Source organism: Psammomys obesus, unplaced genomic scaffold (genome assembly GCF_907164565.1).
Source record: "Psammomys obesus unplaced genomic scaffold, mPsaObe1.curated_primary_1811, whole genome shotgun sequence".
NCBI lineage: Eukaryota > Metazoa > Chordata > Mammalia > Rodentia > Muridae > Psammomys > Psammomys obesus.
Genome location: NW_026592548.1, coordinates 7,644,714 through 7,664,118, shown reverse-complemented (window position 1 = coordinate 7,664,118; position 19,405 = coordinate 7,644,714). Strand labels below are relative to the sequence as shown.

General features: G+C 46.2%; 1 protein-coding gene across 2 annotated transcripts in view; it reads right to left on the bottom strand.

Moving 5' to 3' along the window:
• St6galnac5 (ST6 N-acetylgalactosaminide alpha-2,6-sialyltransferase 5) overlaps nt 1-19,405 on the bottom strand; it is a 180,739-nt gene that overhangs the window by 16,712 nt on the left and 144,622 nt on the right. Inside the window, exons 4-5 of one of the 2 annotated variants that reach the window (XM_055614360.1) lie at nt 19,141-19,248; nt 1,475-5,588 (exon numbers count right to left, since the gene is read on the bottom strand). In XM_055614360.1, the coding sequence (XP_055470335.1) occupies nt 5,357-5,588; nt 19,141-19,248 (340 nt within the window). In that variant the 3' untranslated portion in view covers nt 1,475-5,356. Of the gene's footprint in view, nt 1-1,474; nt 5,589-19,140; nt 19,249-19,405 lie in introns of those variants that run through there. The other variant, XM_055614361.1, reaches the window with a different exon arrangement.

The window sequence follows — 19,405 nt, the reverse complement described above, 5'->3', positions numbered from 1 at the left end:
TGCATATTTAATATTTAACTTTACACATTGAATATTCTAATATAAATTATTATCTATAATATTAAATTTCTGTCAAGAACAGTTAGTGAAAACAGACAGAAACTTCAGAAATAGGCTGCCTGGCTTCTAATCTGCTTTCCCCAGTGAACAGGGTTATGGCTTTGGGAAGTTACTTCAGTGTCTTATGCCTCAGTGTTTACATCTGTAAAATGGGAACAGTGAAAGCATGTTGTTTTTGATTGCTAAATGCATTTATAGAGGAAAAGCCCATAGCAAAGTTGGATAATGAGCCTTGCCCAGGACCAGCGTGGAGGGCCAGCAACTCACCATCTATTACTGTCAGTTTTCTTATTTCCAAAAGAATGGGGAGAGGTGGGATGGTGACAAACAGGGCATGCGTCGCAAAGGATACATAGAGCACACTAGGTATTTAATAGTATAATGTAACATTTTGATTTATCCTCATGGATTTTCTAATTCAGAAACTGGAGAACTGAAGAACCAGGCATGCAAAGATGGCTCCATGGGAGCAGGCACGCTTCCCAGGACAGAGAGGCACAGCATGCCTGTTGAAGCCTTGTTCAAGTGACTTCATTTACGTTCCTTGTACCAGTGGGGGCGTGTCCAGGAACAAGCACTGTCCTCCTGCCACACACTCTCCACACTCTCCAGGCCTCCTCCTCTGCTTTTCAGCAAATGTAACTGAGACTATTGAAGGAGGAGGGGGAGGGGCAGGCAGGGGAGAGGAGAGTGCCCCAAGCTCAGGAAGATGCCACTGTCTTTTGGAGAGAAGGCCTGTGGCAGCTTGACCTCCATGCTGCCTGGAGGAACAGACGTCAGGGTCTGGCTGAAGTGACCCCAGAGGCTGCGGTACCCTTCATGCTCTCTCCCTCACTTCCTGGAGAAAACTCCAGATCTGCTTCCTGGAAACAAAAGTGTCTCTGCTTTTATGTTGCCTTCTTCATCTCCCCCCTATCCCCCTACCCCCCGCCCCACACTTTTTAGGTGAATGCATCCTTAATTTTGACATGGCTTTCCTAGTGTCCTCACAAAAGTTGTCAATCAAGGTGGAGGTGAGCCATCTTTTGCCTCCTTTTAGCCTTTCTTTTGTATCCTAGCCGCTGGAGTCAGAGTCCTTGATGCTTTTTGCCTGTCTGCACATGCTGTAGCATTTGTCAATATTAAATTTAATTTGTGCTCAGAGCACTTCACTAACGGTGAAAACACAAAGCTCCCTGAACTTTACCTTCGCTATGTGTTCAGTCCAGCCAGCATTAGCAAACCTAATGAACTCTGCAAGGCTGTCTACCCGAATGCACGCCAATTCTGTTGACTGAACACATTGTGTGTTTAGAAACTGACCTTGTAAAACCCACTTGAAATTTATCTACCTCACAAACCCAATGCACCATTTGTTCTTTTACAATAGAATGTATTCGTGCCCAAGTATCAATCCAACGGGTCAACATTAAAGAGTGAACATCAACAACAGACATTTATTGAGCGCCTATTGTGTGCAAGGCACTGTACTAGGTAGGGGGCTACAAAGACAAAAGAGAGACAGCCCCTGCCCTCAAGGAGCTTACAACCTAGTCTAACAGACACATACATAGAAAGACACAGGACAATCCAAGGTAGCATGTCATATGGGCACAAGTAGAAAACAGGATCTCAGCCTTTTTTTTTTTTTGCATTTACATTTCAATACCCTGAGTAAGTGGGGGAATGGGCTGTAACGGAGTTACTCCCATGCGGTTCTAAGCCTTCTGGACGGTCTCTCCTCTTTCCAGTTCAGCATATGTTCAGGTGTGTGCGAAACCCAGACAGTTTGTGACTCTCCTCTGGCCCCACCTCCTCAGGCTGTGCATTGTAGTGTAGTGTTGTTCTGCTTTGTCCAAGATGGCCCTATGTTTAGGGCTTATACCAGTCTACGCTGGCCAGGAGTCACATCTCCAGTACCTTGTAGTAGAGCCACAGACCCTTGGGCCCACTGTACCACTGCTCCTGGAGGCTCCACACCAAACCCATCCTCTAGACAGGTCTCCAGTTCACAGCCCACCCGGAAGACCTGACCAACCCAACACTGGGCCTTCAGAACACTGATGACAGGAGGGTCTGAGGATGGCAAAGACGTGGGGGCTCGAGAGAAGCAGAAGGATGGAGGAAAAGACTAGTTGGTGTGAGACGTTCAGACCTGGATTGAACCTCAGACCTTCTGTCAGGGTAGGACTCCCCAAGGGGGGGGGATCCAGGGCCACCCACCCACGGAAAACCTCTAGAGAGGTACAACATGGGCACATGGACACTTACACAGCACTCTCTTCATCCTAACAGTTTATACATCTCCTTTCACTTCCTACCGTTCATTCACCCTTTAAAAGTTCTTTGAAATATAGTGTTTATTTTGATGTGCGACTCTCTGTCCCCGGTCTAATGTAGTTCAGATTGCCCTGTCTTTGGAACAGGAATCTGGCAGTGACCTGGAGATTCCAAGAGGCCACATCTTACCCTTCAGGTACAGGACTTTGCCGTTTGTTTTCATTTGGTTTTCCGAAGCCCTGGGCTTGTGCTCTTAGGATCTGTGTCCCTGATGCAGTCTGTTTCTGCGCCTCCCCCTAAGGTGTATAGAGCAGGGTGAGAAAGCAGGGGCTTAGCTCCCTAATGCCTGCTTACGGGAATGGGAGCCACACAGCCAAGTCCCCATGCAGCATGCTGAATATTTACCTCCTAATGTTCTTTTAATGTGTGCTTTCTTGGGTGAATATTTACTGTAGAATATTAAATGTGAGATTCCTCTTTTTATGGGCCATTTGAAGTGATTGATTTTGTTTGTGAATTCCTGTATCTTTGCCCATAATGGCTATCTATTGTAATGGCCTCTGCCAAATGTTCTTGTGTTGAAATAACAGAAGCCATGGATCGGCCAGCTGTGGCATCATATTATTGTGGTCTTAAAAGCTAGGAGGAGGCTGATGATTCCACTGGGGAGAGAAGAAAAAGGTGTGTAACATACCAAGTATGACTGAGGCTTCAAATATCCTGAAATCATCCAAGTCTGTCAGCAGGGTTTTGTGTCTTTTATATCAGAGTTTATGTTTAATGGTGTTGAATGGCATTAAGTCTGACGGTTGTGAAGGGATGGTGGTAAAACATGAATTCAATTGCCCACAACCAGGTCCATGAGCACAAGCCATTGGAGCTCTCAGCATTTTCTCTAATGCTGCAGCAAGACTGTGACCCAAGAGCTAATTGCTTACACTTAGCTACACCATGCTTTTGAAAGAAATATATGAAGTCACACATTATAGCTGCATGGGAATTTAAATATTTTCCTGTGAAGGACACAAAACTTGGGCACTTGGTTACTTTTTATTCTTCTGAGAGGAGGAAAATAAAAAGAGCTTGATGTTCTTTGTGGGCTTTTTTTTTTCCTTAAAAACAAAACCAAAAACACCCCCCAACACACACACACAAACCTAAAGATACTAGATTCATGGGATAGTAGGTCAGGAGGCAGAGTTCCACCTTGACATCTATGTTTTTCCCAAATCTCCTAATTTTAGGAATTGTCAAAGGAACATGTACATTTCAACAAATTATCTCTTCAAGGATTATGAAGGTGACCTGTCAATCAATTGTGAGCATTTCACACCCTTCTTCCTGCGCTTGGTGGCTGTGCTGTGGTCAGATAAAATTCATTTTCCTACAAAAACTCAGAGGATCCTTGACGAATGGATTCCACTAAGTCTTAGAGAGCAATTTCTTTTCTTTCTTTCTTTGTTTTTTTTTTTTTTTTGCTGACTTTTAATAACTCAAACCAGTACTACTTTGTTTTTGCTGACCAATACCTGGACTGTATTTGCATCTTCATAATGGTACTGTGCATAAGTAATAGTTCTGCTTAATGAAATAGGATGAGATATTAGCACTAATTAAAAAGAGGGGAAAGAACTGATGGTGTGAGACAGCTTTAGTCACAAGTCCTGTCCAGTTTGTAGAGCAATGCCTGTTCCCTCACAACATAAGCTGCTGCCTCCAAGTCTGTCATTACAGACACTAGTGCTCCTTTGGCAGTGTATAAAGAGGAGTCTGCTGTAGTCTTTATAACTTTTCGGCATGAAAATCTGTCCTGCTGTGTGATGGAGGCTTTGAACGAAGTGCGGGTCCCTTCATAGAACTTCTGACCAAGACTTGCAGTCACTCTGTCAGAACAGTTCTAGGTTCAAAAAAAGGCTCTCTTGGCACCGCCTCCTTCTCACTTTCTTAGACAGGTGAGGGATAGAGGTCAGACAAGTGAGACCCAGGAGGAAGCATGATTTCTACCCGGAGGCCCCGGACATGTCCACCCTGCCTCGAAGGTTCCTGCTACTGTCAGGGCCCCGTCAATCCAGGTGTCTAATCCTCCGAGAGGCTCTTACAGTCTTAGAATTGTAAGGTGGTTAGGGGGTCTTCTGGTCCATTCTAAAGAGGAAAGTGGAACTTAAAGAGAAATTACTAGGATCATCAGTTGCTACTGAAAAAAAGCTACTACTGTATCTTTAAATTTCTCTCAGCATCTTTTTGTTTTAATGACACAGATATTTTGTTTTCAATTCTGTTCTTTTGAACATTTATGTACATTAGAAAGTGTTATAACTGTTTCTGTTATGAAGGAGCAATTTGCCTGAAGCCGAGGAGTTCAAACACTGTCACACACATTTCCACGTCAAATACTGATTTCAAGCTAATGATGAGCACTGTGAGTGCAGGAGCGCGTCAGCCCAGTTCTAGGCCCTTCCAACCACCATTCAGGATTGAAGAGTCAGGAAGAATAAATTGCCACATAATCATAATCTATAAAAATACTGCCTAGAGTACACTAAAAAACTCTCAATAAATAAATAGCAGACATTTGCTTTATGAAAATCATTGGAGATGTGCTCTTCAGAAACACGTCTATTCTCACAGGCTTCTTACAAATCACAGAGTCTGACAAATGACAAAGATTATAGGTCAGGTTAGGTTACAGCCTGATAGAAAATTCTTTTGACGTGGATGTCTGTAAAGAAATGCAACTAAAAGTGTTGGGCTGCTCCTGTTTCAGCTTCGAAGACGAAACCTCCAGGGATCCGGAGCGTTCCTAGCCATGGCAGTGTCACTGAATCAGTGGTTCAGCTTTTCTTTCAAAGACGCAATACTCATGAGAATGTGTACATTCTGGAATGTTCTCTGGCCTCTGGGTTCTGTTCATGGTTCTGAAGGCTGCCGCAGTTCTCAGCCACGCGATCAGTTACCATTCCCTGCCCAGAGTTCGAGTCCCTTCCTCTCCAGCCAGCCAGTGTGGTCACGGCATCCCAGCATCTGGCACTTTCACCGCTCAGAATACAGGCTTATCTTCAGCGTGGTTCACAGTGGGCGATTCCGGTGTCCAGTCTGGCTGAAAAAAGCGAATGTTGAATGTCCGTGCCCAGTTCTTAAACACCCGTTTCTCTGTAATGAAACGGTGGTGACTGCCCTTGCGTCCTCGCTCGTGAGAGAGGTACATTGTACATTCATCTGGTCCAGAAGGCTCATAGTAATGATAAGGTACAGAAGGGTGCTTAGGATCCCTGCAGGAGGAAATCAGGACAACTGTTAAAGCAGAGCAGAGCAAAACAGTGCAGAACCCCAAACCACACACAACGTGGAATGCGCTCTTTCGTTGTTATTGGGATAAGCTGATAGACACAAATAGACACATGTTCTCAGCAGCAGATGGCTTTCCCGGTGTCGAAGCAGTAAGAAAATGCAAAGGTTTGAGACTGTAAGTGTAATGCGGCGCAGACAGAGAACTCAGGGATGTGGCACCCTGTTCGGGTGGCAGCTGCGGCTGCTGTATGTGCTCACTTAGACTAACACGTCTGCTTGCCACACTTGTCACTAAACTTCCAAAAGCCTGAAATCTTGAAAACAAAACCGGTCTGTGTCCCTTCCCCATGGGGGCCTCCATGGTCACACATGGTTTAAAGCCTGGTTCATGAGCTGTGTCCTTGTTGGAGCCCTGCCCTGCCGCACTCCAACCTTGCCCACTTGGCTTCAGCCACACCGAACTTTCTGATTGTCAGCTATTGCCAACCTTGTCCCTACCTCAGAGGCTTTGCCCTTGAGGATGACCACCAGCCTGGAATCTTCCTCGTGAGTTCATCCTGCCCACTCTTTGGAATCCTTGTGCTTTGAATGAGAACAGTCCCCGTGGGCTCATATATCTTAATGTTTGGTTCCCAGTTGGTGGACTGTTTGAGAAAGGGCTAGGGGGTGTGACCTTGTTGGGAAAAGTGGGTTACTGTGGAGGTTAGGTGTCTAAAGCCTGTACCAGGTCCATTTTTCTCTCTCTGCTCTGTTTATGGATGAGCATGTAAACCCTCAGCTACTGCTCCAGCACCATGCCTGCCTGTCTGCTGCCATGATGCTCAGGACTGAGAAACTGAGAAACTCAGAAACTGAGCGCAAACCTCCAATTAAATGCTTTCTGTTAGAAGTGGCTTTGGTCATGGTGTTTCATCACAGCAATAGAACAGCAACTAAGACACTCCTCAAGGGCCTTCCCTCCCACCTTTCACCCCATCTTTTTCATAGCATCGATCTTCTTGCTGTTGTTTTCCTATTTATCGTCTGCCTTGAGGACAGGGATTTATCTCATTCCTGGGACTGTGCCTAGTCTGGAGGCAATAAACAGCATGTGAATTTCTGTCCTTGGAGGGAATGAGCCGCTGAATGCCGCACCTCTACAGACACTTTCTTCTCCAATGATTGTAAGTCTGATTTCATCAGGTGAAAAAGAAGACAGAGAGTGGGCAGCCACTTTTTCTTCCCATTGTTGTAGATGGGCTACTGTCCAGAGTCCAGGGTCTCCTGGCGCAGACACTCTCAGCCCTCCAGTCTCCTGGGGCAGACTGGCAGTCCTAGCATGTTTTTACTCTCTCTCTGCTTCTGTCTCGGATAAAAACACTTGATGGATTTCTTCAGGGTGGCAGACCCAGTTCTGACATGGGAGGGGACACTCTAAATGTGCTCTGGCGTCAGACTGGTCCCCATTCTAGAACAGTGATCCCTCCTGTCCTGGGCTTGAACAGTAGACGATGAGCTCCACCAAGGCTTTCATCAGACAACCTTTGCTGTTTGGGTCACTAGGTATGTTTAATCGGCGGCTCTGTGTGTCCAGGATAGCTATGAATGCAGGATAACACCTGTGTAGACCACAATGTCATGTCACAAGGTCAAAAGTTTGGACCTCCTGCTGAGAGACTTGGAAAGGCTCAGGATGCTGAGTATCTTGCCTTAGCCTTTCAAAGCCTGATGCCTGAGGGTCCTTCTCTAAGAACAGGAGCTCCTGTCCCAAGATGCTCCTCCTGCTAGCAGCCTCCCTATTCTTTTTCTTTGGAGAAGATCAATACTCAAATGTGTTTTAGAGTAGCAGCCTTCCCTGGGTCAGAGATCGAAGCCTTTTATCAGGAGAGGTGTCAAGTCTGTGGCTCTGACAACAATAAACCTCTGGCACCTTCTCTTCTTAGGTTAAAGTTGTTCCAGGAAGGGAGATTTATTTTTGTCATGCCAGCCCGGATGCTACGCTGAGTTTATGCTTTGCATCTCTAATAAGCCTGCCTCAGATTGGGGCTGCTCATCTCCGTGTCCGTCAGCACAGGTTTCTACCTACCCTAGACTGGGAGCAATGGACAGTTCAGCAGAAAGCATTTCCAATACAGAAAATCCATGTTGGAGAAAATTCGGGTTAGAACTGTCCACTCCTTACAAACAACAAACAGAAGAACTTTCATGGTGAATCATGCTTGTAATCCTAGCACTTAAAGAGGCCGAAGCAGGAGGATCAGTGTGAGTTCCAGGCTAGCCTAGGTTATAGAGTGGGACCTTGTCTAAAGGAAACAAATAGCAAAGCATAAAACAACAGCAAGAAGTAAGTATATCATAATTCAAAACAAGCAAGCAAACAAAAATCAAGGAATAGGCATGTGTGAAATCCATCTTAGCAGGTTCATAGAGCAAGATTTGGGGAAGGCTGCCAAATTCATTTTGCAATGCTATTACAGGGGTTAACCTTTTCTTTCATATCAGTTCAGGTTTTAAATGTGATTCACCTAGGTTCTAGGCATCTTATTGACATCAATTTACTAAAGAAACAATTTGGTTTCTAAAAATATCATGTGATTGATGTAGCACCTAGGAATGGAAGATAATTGGAAGTCAGCTAAAGGATGCTTGGGATCAATTTCCTTATCTAAAAGGACCATCTCTTTGAATGAAATCTTATTGGGCTCCATATTGATCACCTATAGGGAGATTAAATTTATGTATTTGGGAACCATGGTTTCAGAGGTGGCCAAGTGGGTCATTCATGGAAGTGAAAATTGTTTCCATCTTTTAACACTTTGTACAGAGAATTAAAGAGCCCTGTACTGGGAAGGAAGGTAGAGAGCTGAGGCAGGCTAGGATCTGCCACCAGGATGGAAGTTTGCTCTCAGCAGCAATCCACCTTCCATTCAGAAAGCCCTTCCTTGCATCACCCTTGTGCTGTATCATCAACCTGCCTTTCTAACGTCTATGCTCTCTTTTCCAATTCTTCATCCCCATGACAACCATCAATTTCTGTGAATTTCCACATGCAAAGGCTGTCTTCAAAGTGGTGTGATGCTGGGCTTCATGTCGGGCCAGGAAAACAAAAAAGGGCTGGGGCAGATTGGCCCAGGGGTGGCCCCTGGCTGCCTCGACTCCCTAAAGTCAAGAGTGAGTTCTACAGAACAGCCAAAGGAGCGCTGGCTTGCTCTTTGTTTTTAGAGAAAGCAGGTGAGGAGAGTGAGGACTTAGCATTTAATGCACACGGTGCTTTAAGGAAATATTACTGCTAATGTGCTGCTCCTATAGAGTCTGGTTTAAGTCATATGGAAAAGGCCCAGCACAAGTGGTTTTTGAAGTGCCTTTAAGTTGAGCATCAGAATAAGTCCCATGAGGATTTCAATAAAGAACTGAATAAACAGTTAACAAATGGAGGAGCAGCCTGCTATTTCAAAAGAATTCCAATTAATAAATATAAAATGAGGAGATATAAAATCACCCCTAGGACAGTGCAGTAACTGTTGAATGCAAGATGTGCCAACAAACAATTGTTGGGAAAAAGATGGGAGAAATATGCTATTTGCATGGTTTCAATGGGTAAATTCAGGAGGAATCACGCCAATTGTCCGCAGAGAGTGGACAGAAACACAGGTCCACATTCCACCCTCTCTAGCTTGAGGCATTTCCCTGCTAACTTAAAGGGACCTCAGCTCAGGCCAAATCAGAATTCCTGGCTACAATGCTGAAAGGAACTTCAGGATTCACCAGTTTAGTGAAGTAAAGTTGGTGATGTTATTATTGGCATTTTATATTTAAGCATGAGGATTAAAGGCATCCAGGAGACAGTAACACATGCTCACACAGGGGTCTGTGTTCTGCAAGAGACCACAGAGAGGGTAAGACATACCCAAGCATGGTACTGCTCCTCAAGGGAGGTCAGCAGTAAATTGTTCTAGAATTAGCCATTTATCCCATTCCAGTGGCTCTCAAGTTACCTACCAAAAGCTTGCTAAGAAGCATTTTTCTCCCTTTTTGTTTTGATGAGGTAGTTCTGAGATGCCAACAAAGCTTAGACCTTCAGCCAGGTTTCAAGGCGGAGGACTTCTCTCCCCTTCTCACGTGCCCAGGATTTTCCCTGAATCCTGCCTCAGCATCACTAGTGCTAAGACAGTGATGCCATGTACAGTGGGTAGGAGATGCTCACCTCCTCATGTCTGGGGTCCTTTTCCCAGGAGAATAGCATCAGTTTGTTACAGGGAAGTGTCAGGGAAGTCAGCTGTGTGGGAGACTATACAGTGTCTGAGCAGTGAGCAGTGCTCACCAAAGGCTACGAGGTCACTACAGACAAGAGTGATCTGAAGAGACTGAGGGCACAGAGGTGGGGGAGGCGAAGGTGCTGGCATCCTGAAAAGGGCCCGGGGGAGATAAAGGCTATTAGCCAGGCCACACAAGGGTTCTGTGAGGTCTGAAGTTTAACTGAGTGTCACATTGATGTTAATGTCGCAGTTTTGGTAACCAGACCATAGCTGTACAAAATCTCAGCACCAACTAGATGAAGAGAAAATGGGCTCTCTATGCAGTCCATTTGTGAAAATCTAAAATTATTTAAAACAGACATGTTATTAAATGTGTATATTTTATTATCTATGTATGAATTTTAAAACCAACAAAACAAACTCCTTCGGCAATTCTCTTCTCTTCTATTCATACAGCCAGCCAGGACAGAGAAGACTAGTGTGTGTGTGTGTGTGCCCGTGTGTGCGTGTCCAGGTGTGCTTGTTCGCTGCTCACACAATGCAGCCATGTTTGTGGAGGGCAGAGGACAAATGCAGCTACTGTTCTGGTGACTTCCACTTTACTTTTGATACAGTCTCTCGCTGGCCCGGAGCTTACCAAGCATGCCAGGCTGGCTGGTCAGGAAGCCCCAGGCATCCTGCTTTCTCTTCTCAGAGCGGGAATTGCAAGCTCGTGCTAGCATGCCTGACTATTTTCCTCCATGGCTTGTGAGGCTCCAACTTGGCTCCTCGTGCCTACAAGGCAAGTTCTTTACTGGCTGGCTGTCCACTTTAACCCACGGGGACACTGGCTGAGCTGTTCACCTCAGCCCATGAGGCTGAAACTGCAAGTTACCTCAGCTCCTAGTTTATATACTCTTTTCCTTCTTGCTCAGCCCTCTCAGCTAACACTGAAGCTTCACTGGCCAGCTTAGTGTGTGGCCCCAGGTGGAGTTCAGTGCCCGGATTTAGGCACACAGATCTGCTCAGGGACCACCCAAGTTGTCATCCTTGACCACATCAGTCCAGAGGCCTCAGCCATCTCCATACAGTAGCTTATTTAATCTCCCCAATGGCCCTATAAGGAGCATGCTACACTCAGGCATAAAAACACTACAGGAGTTTCAGAGCCAAGATGGTGACCTACATTAGCTCACTGTAGACGCTTTGCTCTTGGAGACACTTCCACCTCCCAGGTGAGGCTCCTACAGTAATGCTTCCCATGTTCTGCTGGGCCCAGCCACAGGCGGTGAGGGCCAGCTCTCTTCCTGCACATCCTTCCAGGGACCTTGCCGGAGGAGCCCTGAGTGGCGCTCACTCTGTGCTTCATCAGTGTTAAGCAGAGCCGTCAGGTTTACATTTAGTCCCTCTCACCAGCATAAATATTACCTAGGGTTTGCAGTGCTCAGTTTCTTAAGCCTTCTGTAGCAGACCTGACTGACCAGTGGGGCCTATCAATACTGAAAAGCAAGGGAGTACTTCAGTTCAGAACATGAGGCCTCAAGATGTGGTGTCACCTTTGAAGAGACAGTACAGGCAATGCCTTTCTTTCCCTGACCATCCCCTGAAGGGTCCTTTAAGGCCTTCTTGACCTTACTCTACAGTAAACCATTAAACTTTCATTAATAAACATGTCTGAGTTTATGCTGCTCATTGTGTGTAGAGATGAGCTGCAAAGGCTGAGGATGTCCCAGGGAAAGAATGCCTTTCCCCAGGGCCTGGGAAACTCCTAGACACACTTGTGCTTGGTGTAGTAGCCAGCATGTCTGATAATCAGGAGATATTTGAAGAAGAGATGGAATTTACAGTGGCTGTGTGTGAGTTACTCTGCAACTGGCCAGTCACAAGCAGCCCTGCCTCTCCCTGTTGGATCCACTGAGCCACAGGGAGCTGTCACCTGGATTTCCTGTCTGAGTAGCCTCTATCAAGGACTCAGCTGCTTACCTCAGAAGCCTGTGGCATTATCACTGTGTCTGAGGATCATGGAGCAGCAAAGCCCAGCTGCTTCTCCTTCACAGGAGAGCAAGCCACAGTGCTCCCCGGAGGCCCCACCCTGACTCTCAGAAGGCACCACACTGTCTCAGAAAGATCAACCCCAGGAGCCAGCAAGTCATGGAAACAGTCCGTGTCAGGTAAGAGTTAGCCAGACAGTGGCAAAGGCGGAAGAAGCAGTGAGCTGCCTGGAGGAAGCACAATATAGTTTCACGCTTGGCGAAACATAAGCCACACAGGTGCCATCACCATTCTCTGCCCGCCATGAGTGTCGGATGCTGCTCGGTGGACTGTTGCCAAGCAGGAGCTGCCCCTGCTGCTTCTGATGGCAGCTTCATTAATGCTCACTAGCTAATAATTCCAGCAGAATCAACTCTCCAGTATTCATGATACCTTTGAGATGTCCTTCACATTATGGATGAGATATTAATTTAGTTCCATGACAGCGATCACTCTGAATCATTACTCCGCTAATTAATAAGAAATGATGGCTAACAGAGAGTTGTAAACTTAGTAACGTGCAAAGTATGACCGGAAATAAGATTATTAGGTGGAATTTAAATGCTTGGCCTTTATTATGGCAAATAATTTACAAGGGAAAATGAGATTAAAAATACTCGCCATAACTTAGTTTAGAAAGCAATGATAACAGAGCTTTCCTGCAATTTATAGTCCATTTCAAGATTGAATTTGGCTCCCTGTCTGGAGATGGCATGATTTAAGGGTCTAGCATCCACAGCATAATACATTTTGATGTTGTCACTGCGGCAGCACACCATTAATTCTCTCCAGCTTTCCGAACACCGATGGGTATGGAGTTTGGAAGGAAGGAAGGAAGGGTGGGGCTGGCATTTAACCCCTCTTGGGGAGCCAATGCCAGCCCCATTGGCACTTAAACAGAGACCGAGAATATGCTCGTTACCACCGTTCATTTGCTCATGTCCTTTTATGTGACTCACAATGAGAGTTTTGAACCAAGTCCTTTTCTTTCCTAGATTTATTTTTAATACGTGTGTGTCTGAATGTGTGCCTCGTGGTTGCGGAGCCCATGGAGGAATGAGGGGTTAAAGCCCTATAGCTGGAGTTACAGGAGGTAGTGAGACGGCCGATGTGGGTGCTGGGAACCAAACTCAGGTCACCTGAAAGAGCAGTATGCATCCATCACCACTGACCCTGCAAATCAAATTCTTAATCCTCCAAGGAAAGTCTTTTAGTTGGTCAATGAACTGGTTTATACTGAACATACAACATGTTCTGGGTATAATATCAAGATGTAAAGGTACAAATGGGGTTGAGACATCATCCCTTGTCTCAAGGAACAAACGGGGAAGTGAAGGAGCTGGAGAAATTAGTGAGGGGTGGGGGGCAGAGGAGAGGTGCAGGAAACCCAGGGAGTGCTCAGGAATGGAAGGGGCTATTCTGGCAAAAGCAGGAAGGTGAAGGGTTAACAGCTTATGCCCTTCAGGTTTGCAAGTATCTGGTCAGATCCTACTTCTGTCCCTTATCAGCTCTGAGACACTGACTGGCCAAATGTCTCAGGTCTATGGACTCATTTGTGAAATACTGCAGCCAGCATAGTGTTTCCGATGATCACGAGAGTTGATGGACTAATCCATTTGTTTTATTCTAAGCACAGGGCTGACTCGGGTGTGTGCACAGGAAATGGAAGCCATAATTTAGTTAGGAAAGAGCCAGCGGGTTCCAGATAAATGAAGAATGAAAGATATGGAATGTCCATGCTGAGGGCAGGAAGGATATTTTCAGGGTCAGTTCTCTGACAAGATTTTTGGTATGGCCAAAAAATAAAAATAAAAAAAAAATCTGTGTATGTGTGGAAGACAGGACCAGAACAGTGAGTGAAAGGCGAATCCTGAAAGGCTGTGAAGCTAAAGACAGGGAAGTGAATTCTGTTTTCAAAGCTTTGGGAAGACCCTGAGCTGTGTTGGCTGATGAGGTCAGACTCTGTGGAGACTTATCAGTCTGGGGATATCTGGAACGGGACACAACATGGGCTGGCAAAAGCCGTTTGAGGTGATGGCAGGAGCGGGCTCAGGAGGAGAGAGCTGCTTTCTCCTCCGATGACTTAGCCAGCAGTTAATTCTCCAGGTCTGTACATTCCCCCCTTCTGCCACGGTAGCCATTTCTATAGCTGCTACTCCCGTTCGTGACTTTTAAATATGACTGACCTGAGTCTTCTTCCCAAAGAGTCTGTTCTCTCAATACTGTTGGGGGCTGCTAAAAGTCTTCTTGTTACTGAATCTGTTCAAGGTAGCTGAGGCCCATGGGGTGGGAGGAGACAGCCAGACAGACTCCCCATAAGGCTGGATGGAAGGAATCATCCTACACCATCCTAAACCTTACACCTGAAGCGTAGGGACTCATGGATTGCTCATCTGTTTGCCTCTCAAAGACTTTACCCCACCTCAAGCCCCAACCACCCCCCCCCCCACCGACACCAGGCAAAAGGTGGCTCATCTGGTCATTGAGCCACCGCCATGCTGGCTACAAGTCTAACTGTGGGAGTCAGCGCGGTCCTTTGTCCCTCTGCTTCAGTTTTCCTGACAAGGAAGTGATGATTACACTCTCCTGAAAGCACGTGGACGTTGTGTTTGTCTCAGAACAAAGGCCTTCGAACTTGTTTGCCAAGGGATCTCTGGTTGCAGAGGACTCTTGTGAGAAAGCTCACTCAGACTCAGGTCTCTGAGGGTCTGCCTTTAGTCTGATGGGGAGGGAGGGTCCCTACCCCAGGGATGCAGAGACTCCTCCAAGTTCAGCTGAAGACCAAGGATGAGGATTTCAGAAAGGCCTAGGGGACAGATGCCCTGGTAGAAGGAGGCACCCTAGGCGTCACCCTTCCAACCTCCTGAGCTTTGTGACTAAACTCTGATCAAGGGGGACTCAGGAACTGAAGCCAGACCCTGCCTCCTTCCTGATGACCCTGTAGTCACCTCCCTAGTGCCCCACATGGGTCACGAAGTGAGCTAAAGTCTCTGTGATTAACGAATGGCTTTTTTTGAAGTTACCAATTGCACCTTAAATGTAAAATAGTTAGTTTGTGAACATGAGCAGTTACTGAGGTCTGGTGCTATGGTGAGAAGCCAGGAAACCTGGGGAAGACAGAGAACGGTCAGTGCTCTGTTAGCTGGCCTTGGGAGAGTCCCCAGGCAGCTTGTGATCAGTGCTCAGCAGTGCAGAGGACTCTCACCTCATGCTGAAGACCATCCCTGTCCTTCCTCTCCTGGACCCGGCTGCCCTCTGTAACTGAGCACCACAGTGCCCTTGCAGCATCTTCACAGGCGTGCCCATGATAGACCTGAGGGCTGAGCTTCTGAGGTACAGTCCCTGAGTAGCCTGGCCCAGGTCACCAAGGACCAGTGAAGGTCAGATAGCCTTCTCAAGGTCACAAGTCTCTTACAGGTAGAAATGGTTTGTTTATTCATAGAAAACTTTTTTTCCCATAAGACAGAGTGAAGGACGGAGTCACCTCCATGAATTTAAAAGTACCTGGTACATGAAGGACAGGGAATATCCACTGCCCTGTGCCTAGGGCTCCAAACACGGAATCAAACAGAAAACTGCCCACACAGAGCTCACTTTCTGGAGCATTGGACAAGCTCAGGAGCTGCCACCACACAAGCCAGGCCACACTGTTACTGATCCTGTGATATAATAATCTTCACTCCCACAGCTCAGGATGTATGCAGGGTCTTGGGGTCCCCACTGCTCCTCAGCTACCTTCAAAGTGAAGCCAAATGCAGAATGGTCCAGTTAGAAAAGGACAAACTTACAGGTTGGTTTTTCATTCTCTGAGGAAAACATTGTTTTCCAAAGACATTGAGGCTTAGATGAGGATTATAGAACATGCCATTTAAGAGTTACCTGGTGAGTGATGTCCCCATGGTCATTGTTAGTTTGAAGTGGGTAAGGCTTGTTATGAGCTCTGAGATGACAGAGCTGAGTCCTGTTCTTTGAATCTCCCACCAAAAATCTCAATACCTTTCAAGGTAAGTGCAAAACAACACTTGAAAGAATGTTAACCATGTTGTGTATCTTACATTATAATCTTATCAGTAAGATTACTGATATACAATAGTCTGTCTTGGGCACTGTATACAGGGCACTGTACTATCTCCTCAACTTCTCCACAGCCAGCTTGTCTTTATTTTTATCCACTTTCCAGATGGGGGAACCGGGCTCTAAGTCAAATAGCTGGGAAGTGGGTCCTTGTAGTTCCATCTCTGAAGTAAGGGGTGGGTATGGGCATGAGTCTGTGTCTCTCTTTGTCTTTTCTTCTGTGGTCATTGATATCGATTATTAACTTGACAGGATCTAGAATTACTAGAAGGCAGACCTCTTGGCATCTCTGTGAGGGATCTTTGAGTCTGATTTAATTGTGATGGAAGACACACCCTAAAGGAAGATGGCCTCATCTTATGGGTTGGGTCCTTGAGCTGCAAGAAAAGGAGAGTGAGCTGGGCACCTGTGCCCCTCTCTACTTCCTGACTAGACACAATGTGAGCAGATGCCATGTGTCCCCTGCCAGGTGGACTGGACCTTTAACTGTGAGCTGAGGTAAGCCCTTCCTCCCTCAGGTTGCTGTAGCCTGGAACTTTGCCACAGCAATGAGAAGCTTACAGACACCTTCCTACCCTCCCCTGAACAGCCACAACCACTTAGAGAGGATGCCACAGGAGCCCCAAGCCTTTTCTCTCGTGGCTCCTTGCACCTCACTTTGTGAGAGGCAACTGTGGCAGCACTCTTCTGAAAAGTCCTTGCTCAGGGCATCTTGGGCAGAAAACTGCTGAACCTTTCCAATGGCAGCTGAGGAGCAGAAGCCCAGACCTGGAGGCAGCATATGGCATGTTGACATTATCTTAATGTCCTTGTTAGTATCAGTCTATAGATTGTCTCCAACCTACTGTAAATAAAGTAGTGGGGAGCTAACTGAGAGTACAAGAAATGACAGGTTAACACGCCTTTCATTTGTTTTCCATAATAAATGGAATGTTTCCTTGAATACTTGAAGCCATTAACATTTCAATTTATTCATGCTTTTTCTTCCTGGCACCCTCATGTCAATATTACATAATTCTATCTGCTCCATGGCCATCAGCTTAGATGGTGGCACATTGCATATCTTTTGTTAGACTGTTGATTGGAGGAGGTGGCTTGCTTCTTTATGTCTTTCTACTTTTTCTTGTACCTGAGGTGTTAAACAGGGAAACAATGCCAGTGACTGGGAACTAGATGAGGACTCAATCTAACATACCTAGTACTTGCTACATACCAGGCAGTGTTCCAAACACTTTGTATGTATTAGCCTACTTAATCCATCCAGCACAGTCTGCTGTGGGCTCTGTCATCAACACATCCACTTCTGTGGATGAGATCGAGGCAGAGAGAACTGAGGTCACATGTTCATGGTTGCCTTAGGCTCATCATGCTGGGTGCAGGCCTTGCAGCCTGGACCTGCGTGGGCTACCTTTATGTGTCAGGTTTCTCTGTCTGGGCCTTTCCTTCTCTGTGACTGAATCTGATATACCCACAGGAATCCTATTGTGCTGGGTCTCTGTGTTAATACAAGAATGTGGCACAGTGGCAGTAATATGTAGCAAGGGCTTGAATCACCTGCCAGAATTAATCTTGAAGTTTAATAATCATGTTTGAAGGACTACGGGGAGGGCTAGCCAGGCATGGTGGTACATAACTATAACCCCAGCACGCAGGAGGCCAAGGTAGGAGGATGGTGAGTTTGAGAACAGTGTGGGCTACATAGGGAGACCCTAAACCCTCTTGTAGAAAAGAAGAAGGAAAGATAGGTAGCATCTTTTAAAGAAGGCTGTTTGCTTACAAGGGCTCTGTCCTTTGTAAAGGATTAATGGATTTGTGTATGCATGATTGGTCTTGAAGATGGGTCTTTTACAAAACCCAGTTTCTGTCTCTTGTCTACGCCCCTCTCACAATGTATCTTAACTGGTTTTGCATCACCATGTCCACAGCACCTGAGTGAAACAACTTAAATGAGGAAGTATTTTATTGAGCTCCTGGATTGAGAAGATTCAGCCATCATGGCGTGGAGGATGTAACAGAGAATGGCAGCGGGTGTCAGGAAACAGAGAAGACTTGGACCCCAAGGCTTCCTTTTGTCTACCTGGATTGCAGTCCGTGGGATTGTCCCACCCCCTCAGGTAGTTCTCATAGGGAAATGCCCTCACAGACACAGCCAGAGATGCTCCTCAGTCTCTTGCATCACCTTGAGATACCGTGTTACATCCTGGCCGTCACCCATCACAGCTCTATCTTGGGCAGCCAGCCTCTAGACTGAATAGAGTTGAATAGACCCTTGTTCTTTATAAGTGGCCAGTGTGCGGCCTTCAGTTCTAGCCTTGGGGAGATGGCTAACAGAGATTACGTATATTTCCTCACTGATTCTTGCTTTATATGTTCAAAGTATAGTTTTTGCCTTAAGACTCAAGACCTTTGAGGCACTGTTAGGTTTGAAATGTGTGAAAGGATAGGCGTGCACACACACATTTTAGCCAGCAAGATATAAATAACTCCTGCACAGCTTTGGCTGTTTGAAGATTAGGGGTGACATGAGGAGGCCTGGGTATTGCTAAAAATCAAGGGGTTTTCAGAAGCAGTTGGCACCTGCGTTTTCAAGCAGGCTACCTTCCACAAACCAAGCCCTGGAGAGTGCTCAGTGCCACTGTGGCTACACAGTTCACTGTGCCTGGGCACGGCTCAGGAGGGGCTTCCCACAGCAAGCACCAGCCATGTGTGCACACTGCCCTTAGGTGACAGAGCCAAATAATCATGCCTGTAATTTGGGCTCTAGCAATGTGAGCCCAGGCTAGAAATGTGATAAGAGAAAGAAACTCAGAGGAATATTTTAATTTCACAAACCAAGTCTCTCCAACCAAGGAATTTCCCCATGAATCCATTTAACAACTGCTGCATTCCCTCCGAATGAAGAGGAGCTCGTAGTTCTTAATGCCTGCTCGTCATGAATATTATGCCAATTATTGCATCACTTCTGGCCGACAAACATTCAGAGAATAAATGAAGCCGTAAGATGGATTAATTCTACAGGAATACAAACAAGAACTTTCAATCTTTTATATCACATAATTAAATGCTGCCTGCTATTTCTAGAGCCAGGACTCGGGACATGCTAATTAATTGCCCTGAGAAGGTGTGGTGACATGTTCTGTGCTTGGTGTTCAGATCAGATTATGTCTAAGCCTGCTTGGCTCTGCTGACAAAGTGCGCACAGAGTCAGTCCTACCTGCAGAAGTCTGGGGGCACCATGCCATAAACATCGATCTTGTCACACAGCTCCAGAGCAATTGTCATGGTGAACCAGCCAGTGCTCAGCCACGTGTTGGAGATCTTCCTGGAAGGAACAACGGTGAAGTGTGCACTCTGGGAAAGAAGCCCCGGGCCCATAACCATGCTGGATCCTTTCAGGAATAAGGCTGACTATAAAAAGTGGTCCCAACCCTAACACACACACACACACACACACACACACACACACACACACACACACA